Here is an 18,000-nt window from a genome sequence, read left to right on the forward strand (position 1 = left end):
AAACGAGGAAACCTTAGATGAAATAAAGGAGAGTGGACGACTTCTTTCTCTCACTCGGCTGTTTACCACGCTACACCCAAAATATTGCGCTCGAGATCCCTCGCAGTGAAGATTGTTTGCCATGGCAACTTTATTGTGTATTATTGTCACTCAGATTGTCAGCGCTACTGTTAAGTTCACTTAGCCTAGCGATGCATCACGTTTCGAGAAGCGCTCTCTCCTACGTGAACGCTTGTTTCTTTGAAGACATAGCGAGTAGGCTATTTTAAATGTGTTTGGCATTCCTAAAGCATTTCGCGCACTTTCCGGCGGATATCTATGCATCATCATCAGCAGCAGCATCATCATCAGCCTGGTTACGCCCACTGCAGAGCAAAGGCCTCTCCCATCCTTCTTCAACTTCCCCAGTCATGTGCTAATTGAGGCCATGTTGTCCCTGCAAATTTCTTAATCTCATCCACCAACCTAACGTTTTGTCGCCCCCTGCTACGCTTCCCTTCCCTTGGAATCTAGTCCGTAACCCTTAATGACCATCCGTTATCTTCCCTCCTTATTACCTGTCTGCCCATGCCCATTTATTTTTCTTTATTTCAACTAAGATGTCACTACCTCGCTTTTGTTGCCTCACCCAACCTGCTGTCTTCTTACCCCTTAACGTTACACCCATCAATCTTCTTTCAATAGCTGGTTGCGGCGTCCTTAATTTAAGTAGAACCCTTTCCGTAAGCCTCCAGATTTCTGTCCCGTAGGTGAGTGCTGGTAAGACACAGCTGCTATACACGTTTCTCTTCAGGGATAATGGCAACCTGCTGTTCATGACCTGAGAGTGCCTGCCAAACGCACCCCAGACCATTATTATTCTTCCGATTATGTCAGTCTCATCATCCGCATCCGCGGTCACTACCTGCGCTAATATGTATTTCCTTACCACTTCCAGTGCCTCGCTACCTATCGTAAACTGCTGTTCTTTTCCGCAACTGTTAAACATACTTTAGTTGTCTGCAGACTAATTTATAGACCCACCCTTATGCTTTGCCTCTCAAGGTCAGTGAGCATGCAATACAATTGGTGCCCTGAGTTACCCAGCAAGGCCATATCATCATCGAATCGCAAGTTACTAAGGTATTCTCTATTAACTCTTGCAAACATCCTCGCAAGTTACTAAGGTATTCTCTATAACCTCTTGTCACCAATTCTTCCCAATCCAGATTTCTGAATACCTCCTGTGAATGGCATTAGAGAGATCGTATTTCCCTGCCTCACGTAGAGAGATCGTATTTCCCTGCCTCACGCCTTTCTTTATTGGGATTTTCTTGCTTACTTTGCATGCATACATGTGTCTAACCATTTTTTCGCCTACGTGGATCAGCGGCGCCGACTCGAGTCGCTGTAGATGCGGGACTGAGTAGGTACCGCTGCTCGATGAAACACTTTGCCGCCGACTTGGGCTCACTAGGCATGTGCCAGTAGTTCGGTGCGGCTCTGAAACAAACGTGTTTGACGCCAACTTGGATAACTAGACATGCGCCCGCTGCGTCGTGAGTTTTATATGCTGCTTCATATTCACTGGAGAGATGCTGGAGCGGAAGCCAACTCACGCCAGAAGCGTTTCTCAAGGACAGCAACCAGATGCTTCAGCGGGCAGTGGCTGAGCGACCGATTGGTAACCCCCGTGGAGTTTTCTTCTTTGAAAATACTTTCCCTCCCTTTTTTCTTTTTCCCCGTGTAGGGTAGCCAACCGGGCGCAGTCCTGGTTACCCTTCCTGCCTTTATCATTTGCTCTCTTTGTGTCTGCGCCTGCACACATTTGTGACGCGAAATGCATGGGGTACATGCCGCTTTTCAATCAACGCACTTCATGCCAGCGCTTCAAACGAGCTGTGCCCATATGAATGCACTGGGAACGAACTCTCGTAAGCGTTCGCAGGCAACGGCGCGCAACGCTTGTCTCGGAGGCTGCGCGCGGACTTCCTGGCAGCGCCACTAGATGGCGCAGCATTCCCGAAGAGCGCCAGATAGCTGCAGCATGACACGTTTCCTAAGCGTCCGCGAACACGGGCGCGCCATGAATATCGAAGGCCACGTGCATGCTGCGTGGTGGCGGCGCTACGTGGCACAGAACGTTCTCAGGCAAGCACGAGAGCGCAGTGCCGCTGCTGTGCTTGCCTTATATGCAACTCGCTCTCGGCGGTGTCAATACGTTGTGTCGCTGTATTGATTCAATGCTTAACGCATTACCATCGACAGTCATCGTAAGACGGGCTCTGCCACTTTTTCTAAGCAATTTATTATGCAGTCCTACAGCACTACGACGTAACCGCACAGGTAGAAATTTATGGCTTCCATTAACATCTCACGTGGTCCACATACACGGCAGTTTTGCACCTCCGTCGTTCACAGAGCTGACAAATGACAATGTTAGCCTTGAGACGCGACGCCAAAGTTACCTCGACTGAGCAAGCACACAAAACAAATGTTTGTTTCCGGGTAAACATCACGCATGGTATGCGTTGAGGCGGGCTCTCGAATAAGAAATGCAGTGCATCATTGAAGTGCGTGATTTGTTCATTGGAGGGCATGCAATCCCTTTCGTGTACATCGCACGTTGCGACAGAGTAAATGAAACTAAAGAGACTTCAAGAAAAAAGTAACCATAGAAAATAGCTTCGCAGGTAACTGCTAAAAACCCTTTAATAAGGAACACGTTCGAAAACACGTTCATACGCAAACGCACGGGGAAGCGGAGTTCACCAGCATTGTGATTCCATAAAGTAATCCACAGCGCTTTTGTGAAGCGCTTTTCCTGCGCCTTTCGCAGAAACTTGCAACATAGTCGTTCACTTCGCGTGTCCACATTGTAAGGCTCTCTATACATATAAGATGGAACGGTTCTAATCACTGAGAGAAAGTAGAAAGAAAAGTACACTGCACTTGGGCTATTAGAAAGTGCAATTCCCCGCTTGAACACACCAGTGCGGGTTTTCGTCGCACTACACAGAAGCACTGCTTGTCTCGTTGGGTGGTTCTGGCCATGTGAAGTCGGTCACGAGTAGATGATGCGGCTGACATTTGAAGGCTTGCCGGAATGCTGCTACCGCAGGCAGGACCGAGTTGCAGATGACCTTCTGTGGAGAAGATGGGGATAGAATTTTATAGGGAAGATAATGTCGGTTATAGACGCCAACTAAGGCGACCGGGGGGTGGGGAGATAATATTTGTCCCTACTTGTGAGTTCACTAGGGCTCCTAATACACAGCGGTGAGCCTGTTAAACGTTCCCTTTTGAATCAAGTGAAGGAAGAATGTTAGACTAAATCGAAACCAGTGAAATACTTCTATTTTACCGTAGGGTTGCTTCCGCTTTAAGCGACCCTGATCTAAACTCGCAAGCCTTATGCATTGGGCCACGCGGATAAGGTTAAGCGATCCTGAAAGTTTCAGCAGTCGTTCTTACTCAGTGGAACTGATCATACAACATTTGTAATTAAAGAACTGTCGGATACGTAATAACCTTGCTGCACTCACATATGCTTTTTAGCCTATATGTTCAATATTACTCTAAATAACATTGAAAATCCTTCAGTAAACTACGTGGTAGCATGGGCTATTATTTATATCACTGCGTCACACTCTGTTGTTTTGAATCTCGTGGCAAATCTCGATATTATGAAAACCAATGATCCTGAAGGCACTCGCAATGCTTTCCTTCTTCGTTACTACGTTTGGACAATGCAGTATCAGTGTTATATAGTAAGTCTTCATCAACTGCGTATGTTTATTATTCGTGGCGGTGCGCTAAACATTTACCTTCATATAATTCCGGTAACTGCCACATGTTAAACTACCAATTGACCTTGTGAACCTGTAGCTCTTGTAAACTAGTCGAATAAATAATTATAACCATAGCATCGACTACCTGGAATCCACCATAGGAAGTAACTGTCAGCTTGGTTATTGTGTTTTCGTCACCATTACAACAACTGGTTGAGTTCATCAGCGGCATTGGTAAATCATCAGATCTTGGTACACATGTTGACGTAATCTTCATAGATTTGTTATAAGCATTCGACATGGTGCTTCACCTTGCGAAACTGTGGAGGCTAATCATCATCAAAAATATTCCTACACTTGTTGACTGGATATCTGGCTACTTTTCCTGTTTTATTTTATGGTTTATAGAATTTTTTTAACGCACATGTAGTAGATAGCACAATTTTACTTCGTGGCCTAAACATTCTCAGAGCCAGATATTATTTCGATAAGAAGACAAAGTGAGTATTTGAATAATTAACACCTTTTTGGTAATGAACTTGTAAATTCATTAGTTTCTGGCACATTTCAGAATTTCCGAATTTTAGCTTGTGATTTCTAAAGTTATCGACTAATTGGGATGAATTTTGAGAATGACATCTGCTTCGAGATATGCATTCTCAAAGTAGGCGAAAACTGCATTGGTGTTTCACTAGTTTCTGATCTTCAATGCGGAAAAAGGCAATTTTTAAAAAAACAGTATGTGTTACAGTGCATTTTTACCTTAAGTTTGCAAACCCGTATCCCAGAACTGGCGCTGTTTCGAAATCCGTTTCAAGTGATGGCGCCTTGTGGAATCGCTGGCTAGAGTTTGTGCATTGGAATACGTGCGTTGCAGCCATAAGTTAAAAGGTGTAAAAGTGTAATTGTTAATTTGTCAGTTATGCATAGTCATCCTTAGGGAATGTAATGTCCACTTCTTCCAGTAATCCAGCTAAATAAGGAGATATTTGCTACATGTGCCAAAGAGGATTTAAAAAAATTCTTATAGTTAAAATAAAACACCCTTGTAAATTCATGTTAAAGCTTCTAGCTCCCATAGTGATCACGTCTCACCTGACGTATACAACAGGGCACTGTTTCTTGTCCTATTTTCTTCCTATTTGGGTCAATGACCTTCCACAGAATATGACCACGCGCCTACGTCTGCATGCTGATGCCCTGCGTGCTATATCATGAAATTATTTTCCTAAAGACAAATCTGTTCCTAACAATGGACTCGTACACTTTTGCACATGGTTTCGTAAGTGGCAAATTAACTTTAAACAGAACCGTCTCTCTGTAAATTACATGGCATTTAACTCGGTATTTAGTCACGTACTACTGCTTCAATAATTCCTTACTACTGCATTTGAATATGAGTACCTTGGGTGCCACGTATATTCGCGCAAAGCAAACACATCCAAGTAATTTGCAATGAATCGCAACAAAACTTCGCTACCTGCAACGCGCTCATCAGGTGGCTCCCCGTGGAGCTAATCTTGCAACTTACAAAACTTTATTTCCGCCTAATCCTTCAAAATGCATCTATTGTTTGTAACACTTCTAAAAAAATTATAATAAAAATGTTGACTTTGTACTGATCAAACCTATGCGTTTTATCTGTCGTAGATATGACGGTGGACTTTTCAACTTCCGATGACGTTTTTAGGCTGAAGAACATCGCCCAAATTTCTTTATCCGTGTCTCTAAAGGGAAGCATTAAAATCACAAAACTACCGCTATATTTTGCTACAACATTGCTGCTATTGTCACAAAACTATGGAGGGAATATTAAATAACGCTGGAATTTGGGAACATGGCTATAATATAAGTAACATGACGTATGTCGTCTACTGAGACGCTTCACAATTACATCGAGTCCGCGCAGATGAGGAACAAACAGTGCATTTACCAGCAGCACGTAAATGCCTTTTATTTTACCAATATACTTAAATAACAGCGGGTGATGAGGTTTTAAATCCATCACTTGCCTTCAGTTTGTGCGGCTAGAAATACCCCCGAATCGAAGAAACACGTGTAATCTGATTTTCCTTACAGGAAAAGGCACTTGGTTCACGTTATCGCGGATCTACATAAAAACACTGCGAGGTATTTATTCGTGGGAAAGGGCCGAGAAACGTAAGCGGTGCGTTCAGATTCACGTGGGGAAGCCCAGCGTCAGCGATGTCTACGCTTTTCCATTATTGGTCTGTCTGATTAACCTGATGCGTTCAAAATCAAACTATAAGATTTATTGTGACAGGTTCTGTTAAGTTGCTTCTGCGTTTGCCAACGCGTGCAAATCGAGTGATATCGTTGTAGCCGTAGCATGCAGACCCATTCAAATTAGTTTTGTAACGAACAAAAACACTTTTTTGCGTGTGTGAGCTATATGTCGAGTCATAAGTGACCATTCTGCTGTTAAGCAAAAGTGCATTGATATGGCTGCCGAAGCAAAGGCAATCGCTGCTTCCTCCTCAGTTTGCCGGAGCCCAATTTCGACCACTACATGTCTTTCTGAATAATAAAGTGTGCCCGAAGAGAACCAGTTTCGAAGAAACTTTCCTAAAGCAGAAGTTGCTAAAGTGACAACACATGTTTAGTTATATAAAAACACCTGCCACTAACGGACGAAAACTTCGGCATATATAGCGATAAGATAGCTAAAAGGGCAACGCTGGTATGAAGCTAACCCTTCCGATAAAATGTGGTATAATAAAAGCGCTAAAGTTTTACAATCTGAATAATTTGTGGAGTTGCACCAGGTAGATAAATACATGACGTTCGCTATACCTTGTAGTAACTGCAAGTGTCACAGCCTAAATACTCACCGTTTTAATCTAGCACCGACATGCAGAAACGCAGGTTTCTTTTTACTCTAGAAGGTTGGAACGCTTTGCCTCAAGAAGATGTTCATTGCCATTTATCATTTTTTTATACAAATTTGGTATGTTATGTTTTCCTCGCTCAGCCTCAGTGGGGCACCAGTATGTGTAACTAAATAAATAACTAAATAAATAATCAATTAATTTAAATTCCTGTGCGTGTATAAAGCAAATGTTTTCCTGCATCCTGTCATTCATGCGTACTCATAAAAGAGAACGCAATACGAAAAACGTCTTTACATTGGGATGCTTAGGAATCAGTCGCACGTGCATTATGCATGCAATATTTTTAGGAAATAGGGCAAGGCGTTCGCTAAGCTCGTCAGGTGCCCACCCCTTCCAATGAAGGCAAACCTGCGCTACTCCTTGTCGAACAACTCGTCCCGATAGCGACAGCTGCACGCAGAAGGAAGCTTCCCCGCATCGCACCTGCAACTGGATGGCGCGACCATAGGCACCGCAGTGCGCGAAGCACGTGACCAAAAAGTAGAGCTGGTCCTCGGGGACGCCGCCGAAAGACGGGCGCCTGCCGTCTCGGCTGTTCGCCGCCCTCGTGGCCTTCGCGAGGGCTCGGGCCTCGGGCAGGCGCGGGATGCTGCTGGCGAGACGGGTCGCCCAGCCGGCCACCGTGAGCTCCCGCCTCTCGTGCGCGTAGTGGTCATCGAGATAGCCGCTGTTGTTCACCACCACATCGTAGCGTTTCATGTCCGAGAACAGCATTCCGAGCTGGCTGAAGATGGGGAGGTATTGGGGCTGCGGAAGGGCATGGTTGCAAAGTGTTACGAATGGACACGTTTCGTTCCACGCGGGCTCGTGCTTTTCAAACTTTTTGAAAACAGGAAATAGTTTGTTTTCTCATTTTTGATGTCATGGAATCAGTTTTTTGCGTCGAGACCACTCTTAAAAACTCGACAAAACTCAATGAACAAATGAAAGCTGTACACTTTCTATGATTCAGAGTATGCAAAAATAGAGGTGAAAGCGAGTTTTCAATCAAGGGGATATATTGGCGTCTGAAAGGGTTAAGGGGTATAGTGTATATAGGATAGTGCATGTAGGCGATATTCTATATTTTTGTTGTTTGGATATTGCGCGTTAGAATACTCATACAAACATCAGTTTCACCAGTAAAACAGTAAAATAAATGTCGCATCAAAACGCATTTCTCACGTTTGGATATCACCATGCTACTCATACCTGGAAGTTAAGACGCCACCAAACACTCCGTGGCTACTCAGTGGCTATGGTGTTGGGCTGCTGAGCACGAGTCCGCTCGATGGAATGCCAGCCACGGCGGCCGCATTTCGTTGGGGGCGAAATGCGGAAGCACCCATGTACTTCGATTTATATGCGCATTAAAGAACCCCAGGTGGTCGACATTTCCGGAGTCCTCCGCTATGGCTTGCCTTACAATCAGAAAGTGGTTTTGGCACGTAAAATCTCATAATATAAGACGTAACCAAAAGCGGAAGCAAGCTTTAGGACGGGAAAGAGTGTCTCACACATCTCGGACCCGCAGAAGCACACCCTTTGTGGTAAAAATAATACAAGGCCGTATGTGAATTGCGCGGTCTGTGTGGTGCACGAAATTCCACTTAATTGCGAATGGGTGTTTATGGGCCGGACAGGCTGTTGTATCAACGACAGGGCAAGGGAACAAGAGCTATCTCTCAAGAATAAGATTAATGCACATTTGCCTAAGCACTGCGATTGCCGCACGTGGGAGCCAGATTTTTTCCATATGCGAATTCTTGCTAAAAGCACATATTCCCTGGCATGGGAATAAACGGAGGCACATCTCATCAACATGAAGGGTCACGTCTGTGTCAGCGATACGTCTGTGCCATCACGCAGCACTGAACGACAGTTTCTGCGCTGTATGATTGGATAGTGATGCAGGCTTGTTTGTGTATCGTGCCCAAATGTAAGTGCACCCATGGCGGCTTCGCCTTCATATATGATCGTGTCTGCTTTCAACCAACTATTTGCAAGTGACACTCTTACCTGTCCTAAAGCTTTTTCGGCCCTCGGTTTTGTCTTAAATTCGTGCAATAAGATTGACTAACTAGTCGAGCAACAAGTATTGCTACCCGGATATGTTGCAAGCCCTTCCACATTTTAACTCGCATGCCGTACCATAGCTTATAATAAAGAGTATAACGGAGCGATCACCACTGTGGAGTTTTGCGATTTTATCGGTTTTGTTGCTAGATTTATCTGGTTTTTGGTTCATTTGCCAACGCATTTTTCCATGTAGCGACAGGGGTCTTTTTCCTTAGCGACATCACACAGCAAGTTACGACATTTTAGCGACTTTGTAGTCGGAAAACTTGTTTAAAAATAAATTTTTGACCAGGCATGAGCTCTAATGAAACAACACGCGTATGCATTCACCGAGGCCGCACTATGGCGAGTTGAGTCGAAGCAAATAGGCTACACATTGCATTAACAAAACGAACGTTTTTTTCGTGATCTTTAAAACGCATAAGGCTGAGTCTCGAGTAGTGTTTAAGTTTCGCTATGGGCATGTTTGATTGGCTTATCTTCTCAAGCGTAGTAGTAATTTAAATTACGTATACTTTAGCAATAAGGCTTACGGTGAAGTTGAGAACGCGGTATGTGAATAAAAGATATCAACTGAACAAAACTGCTGATATCAGATCGGCTGGGTTCATTGGTGAAAGAATGGGCGATTTCTTATGGCTTTCATGCGAATCAGTACTCATCAGGCAGATCAAGGATCGACAGCTAGTATTGAACCTGTACAAAGGTCACGTAATTGTAATTGTCGTGTTAACAACGTAGCCAAGATCGCGCCGCAGCATTCTTTTTTTCACCAGCTCTTGAAACCGGAAAATTTTTAGGCATAACGTAAACCGACTGTGCGACTTTGTGCTGAGGAATTCTGGCCAACCAGCGTGGTGGATTCGTAACCTTAAAATGTGAAAGTAAACAAATGTAATTTCGCTACATCTTACTTGTAAGTTTATTATTTATTTTTCATTTGAATAAGCACTAATGGACGTGAAATGCATTAGAAGACGCGTTACGCTCTTTTAGTCTATACGTGAACATGTTCCTGAAACACATACACTGTAGAGAAATTAATTAGTGTTCACAACAGTTTTAGCCACATTGGAGCAGAACTTAGGGAAATTTTCGCGACTTCGTTGCGTCAGTTTAGCTACATGCTCGAAAGAAAGTTAGCAACACTGCTTCGTTGAATGTCGCCGCACAAACAGGTACTCCGTCGGAGTCCCTAAAACTGTAAAATATTCCCCGTATGTTAAGGAAAAGCAGGCTTGTGTTCAGTGCAACTTCTTCGTGGCAGTCATTCCTAATCCGCCTTGTTGAAATACTTGCGTTCACAAAGTTCTTCAGTGTGTCAAATAATCCCTTTAATTCGTACGTGCACATTCGCACTGCTGAAGTGAAATACCTGTGCTGCATAGCTGAGGAATGCACAAAGTAAAAACGATTTTGATGGACCCGCTTAATAATGAACGCCGGAATATGGACACGGGTACAGTATCGCAACAGCTCCGTTAGATGTGTGAGGTCTTACAACTTTCTGATTGAGACGACTCAAAAGGAATTGATATTGAAACATTTCTAAGCAGGTTTTTGCCAAGAACACACTCACCACAAAGTTTTCATCATAGAACAGGATGAATCTCCCTAGAGTGGACATCTGCTTCAAGATATGGGTGCCGATCAAGGCCACAAGGACAGGCAACGGGTGGCGCGCATCGAACAGTGGTAGCGCCCTCATGTAGCTGGGGACCACGACTTCCCTAGCCACGAGGATGCGGTACAGTCCGTAGACAGCGATCCCTGGCGCGTGAAGTGCAGTCTGCCTAGGGTGGCGCAACGACTTCTTGAGGATGTTCATGCCCGCGGCGCATATGCGTATGTACAGGTCGAACAACCCCGCCCTGGTGTCGAAAGGTACATAGGCGTATGTCCGGTCCAGCATGTGCCACGTAAGGGTCATGTTGCGGGCGTTGACGACAACACCAGCCATAGCGCCTGCCAAATAGTTCTCGAGAGCGCCACCATATACAGCGATGAAGGAGTGTATGGATCGCTTCGCGAGGTGCAGCATTTTCGACGTGTAAACCGTGTCAACCGAACCTTCGTCTTCGAGCTTGAACTTGGCCAGCGGCATGGTCTCCTCGAGGGTCAGCATGCACTTGTGGTGCCAGTAGCTTCGCTCATACGCTGCGAGGCCCATGTCCTCCAGCATGCAGGTGGTGAGGTAACGAGAGGCGTACGGCGACAGCAACCACACCGCGTACGCACCGAGGAAGAGCTTGAAGTTCTCGGTGAAATTGTCGTGGCTGAAGTGGGTTGCGTTCAGCTGAGCGAATAGCTTGGGCTGCAAGTTCACAATTTTGTCTTCGGGCCAAAACTGGGAATCGTCCGCAAGATGACCGTTGAGGGCTCGGCGAAGCTCGGGGTCACCGAGGTCAAGGAACGCTGGAACGGCATGCGGGTCCCACAAGCGGAACACCAGTTGGGCGATATCTGTGTGCGCCACCGTTACGGCCTCGATCATCCGCGAGTATGACTGCCCGGTGCCGCCCAGGATTTCAGCGCAGCGTCTGAGATAATCGTGGTGTTTGGCATAATCTCTGAGCCGCTCGAAGTTCCCGATCCAGTCGGTGCACCGTTCGTCTAAGGTCGTGTAAATGGTGTTCTGGTTCCGGCGTGATGGATGACGACCCACGAAAAAGGCCCAGAATATGTGTATGCCGAAGTGTAATGACGACTTGACGAGTGTGCCGAGGAGCTCGGGTCTCGAGGCGGGGGACTTGTGCGGCCAGGGAAGCCCCACCTCTTGCAGGAATTTCGGAATAGTCCACGAGCTCTGCCTGCCGCCCTGCGGTCCCGAGCAAAACAAACTCAAATCACACATTTTGCCTTTTGTGTACGCCTACGTACACACCATTTGGTTTTATAGTTCTACAATATATCTTTGGAAAATTATCTGTGAATTACACGCTTCAGATGTCGCAGTGTAGAAGTGGCTAACGATGCTATTCGATAATTACCCTATGAATAATTTACTTAGAACACATGCCCAAGTCATGAAATCGAAGGCGAGCGTGTAGTGAAACCATGTTTGTTTCAGGAATTGGAAGACCAGCGCTACTTGGTTGTTTTTTGTTTACAAATACTCCTGGCTAGTAACAGTGGCATAGGAGGAGTGGATACAGAAAGATCAATAACAACAACAACACAATTTCGCAAAACCCATCTCGCGATGACTGTCAACAGTAACGCATTTAGCATTTAATAAATATAGCCACACAAGGTACTACCACCATCGCAACGAATTTACAGAGTTCGAAATCAAGCTTTATGGTGTTCTTAAAATTAGGCACTGGGAGGTACGCGAAAACCACCTGCGAAAATAAGTTATGGAGCCAGGGGGACAAAAAGTTAGAATATAATTATCGCTGTCAGCACCCCAATTAGCCAATATTGAATAACATATTTTTTGTTGATTGCAAAATGTGGGTATGTTTGTACCGAAAAGTTAGAGGCAGTCCTGTTTCTACACCGTATCAGTTGGAAGAAATCTTCTAGCGTGTCTTCTCCGATATATCCGAATTCAGATGTTAATGATCGTTCGCATCATTACGCATGCAAGGGAGAGAGGATCAGCCCAAAGCTCTTCCCTGATGTGACGCGTCTGTTGCGTGCGGCGTTTATTCTGACAACAGGGCAGGGGCACAGGCAAATATGATAACTGGTCGCCTTTCCCTCTGAAACAGGAGTCCCGCTGCTTAAGATGCCTCACATATTACTCGTTTCGATGGTTGGAAAACGTTGCGTTGCTATATTGATTCAATGCCAACGCATTAGCGTTGACAGTCATCGTGAGATGTGTTGTGCCGCAAGTTTTTTTCTCATTTTATGACAGTAACATCTTTCATAGTTATTGTTGTTTGTCGCACGTATTTTATGGGCGCTAGCGTCATCGAAAATGTTTTGGGACCCTGTGATCGCATTAACCTTGTTTTTCTGAGCTCCGCACAGTTGTTGCTCCTCTTTCGGAAGATTTGCCTGAAATAAATTGGTTTCGTCTGTTTCGGATCAGCGTGCTCCTCGTCTTAGAATTCATGGCTGAGGAACCTCCTCAAGGTGAACTGTTTCTTTGGAACCCTGTCTTTTAGCCCCTCATCAAATTCACTGAGCCGGTCAGACTTTCTTACGAGCACGAGCTACGGAGGAGTTTAGTTGTTCTACAGGACTGTGTAAATCATAGTAATGGACAAGCACTCTATCAGAGAGACGATGCTGGTAGAAGCATTCGCAATAAGGGTCAATACATACATCACGGAATACAAAGGTCAGCGACAGAAAATACTATCCTTATTTTCCTCTCTCACTTATTAGCTAATGGTGTAGTTAGTAATTTTACAAGCATGGAGAAATATTGAGGGGCAATGGTTGGCTGCCGAAAGACGAACAACAATGCAGTCGTATCGAAAAGCGATAACGCGAAATGTCCCAATGTATAAAGATGGATAGGTGGGTTAGTTGGTAATGCACACACACCACACGCGCTTGGTGTGTATTGCTTCTGGAGGACAGGCATGAAAACGACGGCGACGCTCTCTCGCTTACCCGGCTGAAACACTTGAGCAGCAGCGCCGTTGCCTTGTCTCGGGCCTTGTGCGAATGCTTGGGGATGTAACGCAACAGGTGGCGCTTGACGACGTGACTGTCGAAAATGGCTTTGTACTTGCGTAGCGGCGGGCTGCCAGGTCGCGCATTGGCGTCCCAGTTGCTGCAGACATGCCTGCGCAAGTAGATGGCGGCAATATTGGGTGTGAAGATATTTTTGCTCAACTGAATTAGGTTCGACTGAACAATCTCGTTCAACTGAATGACATGAGATACACGGCCTGCATGACCGGACGAGGATGACATGCATGCTTTGCATGCGTGCGTGACGCGAACGCGATGGCATGTCATGACGTAACAGGAGCGTCATGCCATGACATGTCGTTCCAAGATACGTGTACCAATACACATGGCATGGTTGACGTGACGTGCCCCATATGACGAATGACAGGACTTGTCAAGGATGGCATGAGATGCCTTGCTTCTGTCGTCGTCATATGGAGGCTCGAGTAACTCGCAATTGCTTATCTTTACGAGCATCTTCGCCACCGCCCCCCCCCCCCCATTAGCTAAGTTAAAAACCCCGACTATTGCTAGATAGATAGTTGCCTGCAAAGCAGCTCCATTAACATCGATTCCCGCAGTACGCGAGTTCTGGATATTTTTTTTTGTTCTGGCTCAGTACAGAAATTTTGTGCATGGTTGACATATTGCGCAATATAATAGCAACAGCGCGTTAGTACTGTTATCGGCACATGCTGAATGGGCAACAGCAAGCAATTATACGCCATAAGACATAGACGTATCATGATCACTATTTCGAGTTTCTTGCATTAGTGGCATTAAGCGAGAATATGAAAGCGGCAATAAATTATCAGGGATCGGCTTCCTTTTCATACTGAACATCCTTTCCCGGCCACACGTTGCTGTCGCATGTGGAGCCGATGTAACCCAGTAAAGCCGATACAGCCGCGACGACAACCAAACACACTGCGGGCGAACTCGACAAAGCAGGTGCTCCAGGCAATCACGCTTGCTCCTTTCCGTAGCGTCATGGCGGAAGGGACCATCTTGCACTAATGATGTCCCTGAGGAACTATACCAATGCGCCTGGAGGTACAGAGCGAGAACTGTAGCGTGGTTGAGTGGGCGAACCATGTATTAAATATATAGGTGTCCACCGCGTATAGGTGTCACCGCTCCAAACGTCTGGTTCGACTTGCACAGGATGGCGGACGTCGCCCTAGCGGTATAAATAAAGCGGGCGAGCAGGTGCCTTGTAGTATGCCTGTCATCCTCTCTTCCTCAGCACATTCTCGTTCTTTGCAAGTCTATGCCGCCGCTATATGTTGCCTTGAGCGTTGTTGGTCAGCTTGATACTCTGGAAAAGCCTACACACAGTAATTCGCATATTCGCTAATGTGGACGCCAAAATCGTGCACTTAAGGCAAAAGTAAGGACACGGCACTACAGCCTTGTAGACAGTGACGATGGACAAAAAGAGAATCGAGTTCTGTACAGTCTTTGTCAAAAAATTGGAGGACGCTCAAGCTCCTACCTAAAGAGTGGAACGTGACAGCGTTATCGCAACCCGTTCGCACCGCCTACTTAAACGATCTACGCGAAACAAACGTCGCGATCGGCACGAACAGCCAGGGCTTGAAGTGCCATGAAGGCGGATGCTATTGTAGCGAAGTGACGCAGCCGTTAGATATCAGACGCTTCAGCTCACCAGGGGGACGGAAGATGACGGGGGATGAGCTCTGGCAGGGGCAAGTCCAAATCCACGGGTACGACGACGAGAAGTAGCATTTCAGGAACTAGGTTTATTTACTTTATATTTTACTTTAAGTTAACAATGTACGAAAATATTTACAAATAGAACGATGTCATACCCGTCGTCGTCGGCCTGCCTGACCGGCCTGGTCTCCCCTGGTGAAGTTGCGCCGTGTCTGCTGCTGTCTACTTGCTCACTCTCAAACTATTTCTTAAATAAGTTTCCCCAGCATCCAAAGGACCCGCGGACCGGCGTGAGGCACAGGCTTCTCCACCGATGGGTTACTTCGTTACTCCGACCAATCAGGCAAGCCGACATCATCCAATGAGCGTCAGAGTTCGAGGGGTCAAGAAATGGTCTTGTCAACACTCCGCACACAAAAGCACTCTGACCATAACTAATCGGCTTTTGACAGCCGAGCGTGGGACGAGGACGCGTCACGTGCACGTGTGGCGTCAGGTGCACGTGTGACGTCAGGCGTGGCGGCGGCGGCAGCACATGGCTGCGGCGCCGTCGCGGTTGTGTACAAAGGTTTCCCCCGCGTCGAGGAGCCCACAAAATTCCCCGAAAGCAGGCAAAGAGGCCCGGGCTAAACTCTTTTCGCGACACTCTCATGGAACGAGTGGCGCGCCGCGTGTCGGGACAGTGCCGTACATGGCGAGAAAGGGGTCTCCTGTGTTTGCCGCTAGATGGTTCTGCGTGTGCGCAGAGCGCAGAAGACATGCAGCGGAAACGTACTTCGCTACTCGTGAAACTTCGACTTCTGTAATTTACATGGTCGTAATTACCGATGTACACTGCAGTATATATTTCTACGGCGCGTTTCTAAGGCAACGCAGCATTCACTAGAGGCGATTTTGCCCTGTTTTGAACGATCGAACTCGTGGCTGAGTGGTAGCGTCTCCGTCTCCCACACGGCCACGAGATAATAGCATTCTCGCACAGTGACGGCGTCAGACTGGCGGTGCTGTCGCTGTCACGGGTTCACTGGAAGTATTTTGCATATCGATTACTGAGGCATCATTCATCTCTACAAGAAAGAGCTTCACAGGTAGTTTAACAAAATGGGTTATACGTAGTGCGCTTTCAACCAGGGACGTTGGGTAGTCTAGAAACAAGCTAGAGAGCTGCAATTGTTCAGGGCAACCACAGACCAAATCACATTCAGTACCTTGGCATGCTGCCCCCTGTGATTTCGTCGAGAGATGCAGGTGCCACCCCGAAACTTATGCTTTCTTGATTAATTTGCTTCTTGTGACATTCATGATGACAAATACGAGATGTCATTGTGGCAAATTATATAATGTTCAACTACTAAGGGAGAGCTTTGCTACGATCCTCGCAGAATGCCCGTGTTCGAGTATGCGCAGGACTCTTCATAGCATTGTTCTTTTCATCACAAAAACATTAACTTAAGATTACGACACTCGCAATTGCGAAATGTGACCCTATCGCGTTTCACAGCGGTCGCCAGAGACCTCCGCCCGCTCATCGAGCGTACGCTGCGAACGGCATGCTAGCCGGTCGGGTGGGTTGCGTTTGGCCACGGTCGCGTTCGCGCCGTACTCACCGCACTTTTTCACGAGCGCTGTCATCAAAGGACGCTTGAGAGTAAGAGCCACGCTTCCCTCGCCCTCTCTATCCTCGGCGCAAGAAAGCAGCGGCGCGCACCGACGGTGGCTGCGCCGCGAAAGCGGAGCGTAACTGCTCTCCCGCCAATCACAGTTGGTTCAAGTTTTTCGGCCAAGACTGTGCGTTTCAGGACGTGGCGTTCAACACCGGGCATACACGTGTGGAAAGTTGCCGTAGTTGCTATTCAGTGCGCGCTCAGTTGGGTCAGAGATACCAAGATGAGGTTCGCGAAGCCAAGAATTACGTTCGTCGTCGATGATTCTTGCCTTGTAACAACTTATTCCATGGTTAGTCGCTCCTGCGTGTTTGGCTAGTGCGTTTGACTCAACTTTCTAAGGCTCGAATCAGGCCCTCATATACCAACTGTCTTAAAAAAAATAGAGCGCTTTATTTCCCGTTACGTACGGCGATCAAAGCAGACAGCCACGCCCCCTCGCTCACCGGTAGAAGTCGTCGCACGGGTGCACGCTGTGGTCGCGCGAGCGTCGCAGGTCTTCGTCCAGCGTGAAGTGGTCCCGCCTCCACGGATCGAGCTGCGTCAGCAGCAGCGCCGGCGTGGCTAGCAGCGTGGTCGTCGTGACGAGGACGGCGAGCAGCACGAAGCAAGAGTAGCGCGCGCAGGACGCCCCGCAGGACGTGTCCTTGGGGGCAGGACTGCGGCGCCGGAGCGATAGCGGCGGCTGGACGGGCGCAGGACGTCGCCGAGGACACGGTGGCAGCTGCACGGGGCTCTGGCCGCGTCGCATGCCGTTGTCTTTGAATCGAACGACGACTGCGACAACGCTGCTCGAGGTGGTGCCGCTGTTGAGGTCGCCGGTGTGGAATTCCACGCGTTCCGAAGGTTTAAGTCGCAGGAACAGAGAGGGGACTTCCGACGAGACCGCTACGGCCAGTTGCCTTCTTCTTCTGGTTCTTCTTCTTCTACTCGTGCACTCTTACACGTGCGCCCGTGGGGCACCCGCCCAAGAGGCCCAAATTTTGTTTTCGTTTCTTTGTTTAGCATGGTCGTTATGGCTCCATCCGCCACGGGGGATTGATCATGAATTGTGTGGTAGCAGAGAAAGAAAGAAGAAAAACCTAATTTGGTAAATTAAACAAAGCATAATAAATGGATGATAATGGTTGGTATTATGTATTTTCCGTATATATTAAAGAAGAGAGGCTGGACATACTGTTGGTATCCACGATGAAAAAGAGAAGACGCTGAGGGAGTTAACCTGAAGCAGAGAAAAGAAAATACTGCTTATATTTTTGTTTTGTTTTACCATTGCTGGCGGGT

The 18,000-nt window shown here is 46.8% G+C and overlaps 1 protein-coding gene across 1 annotated transcript; it reads right to left on the minus strand.

Moving 5' to 3' along the window:
- Positions 1 to 2,661: 2,661 nt before the first annotated feature.
- On the minus strand, positions 2,662 to 17,744 carry LOC139061138 (uncharacterized). Its single transcript, XM_070540749.1, has 5 exons — positions 17,163 to 17,744; positions 13,313 to 13,487; positions 10,320 to 11,558; positions 7,106 to 7,429; positions 2,662 to 3,125 (listed from the first exon to the last, which is right to left on the minus strand). The coding sequence occupies exons 1-5, from the start codon at positions 17,465 to 17,467 to the stop codon at positions 2,991 to 2,993; spliced, it is 2,178 nt and encodes a 725-aa protein (XP_070396850.1). The 5' UTR covers positions 17,468 to 17,744; the 3' UTR covers positions 2,662 to 2,990.
- Positions 17,745 to 18,000: the final 256 nt, after the last annotated feature.

Source organism: Dermacentor albipictus, chromosome 6 (assembly GCF_038994185.2).
Source record: "Dermacentor albipictus isolate Rhodes 1998 colony chromosome 6, USDA_Dalb.pri_finalv2, whole genome shotgun sequence".
In the NCBI taxonomy this organism is placed as follows: Eukaryota; Metazoa; Arthropoda; class Arachnida; order Ixodida; family Ixodidae; genus Dermacentor; species Dermacentor albipictus.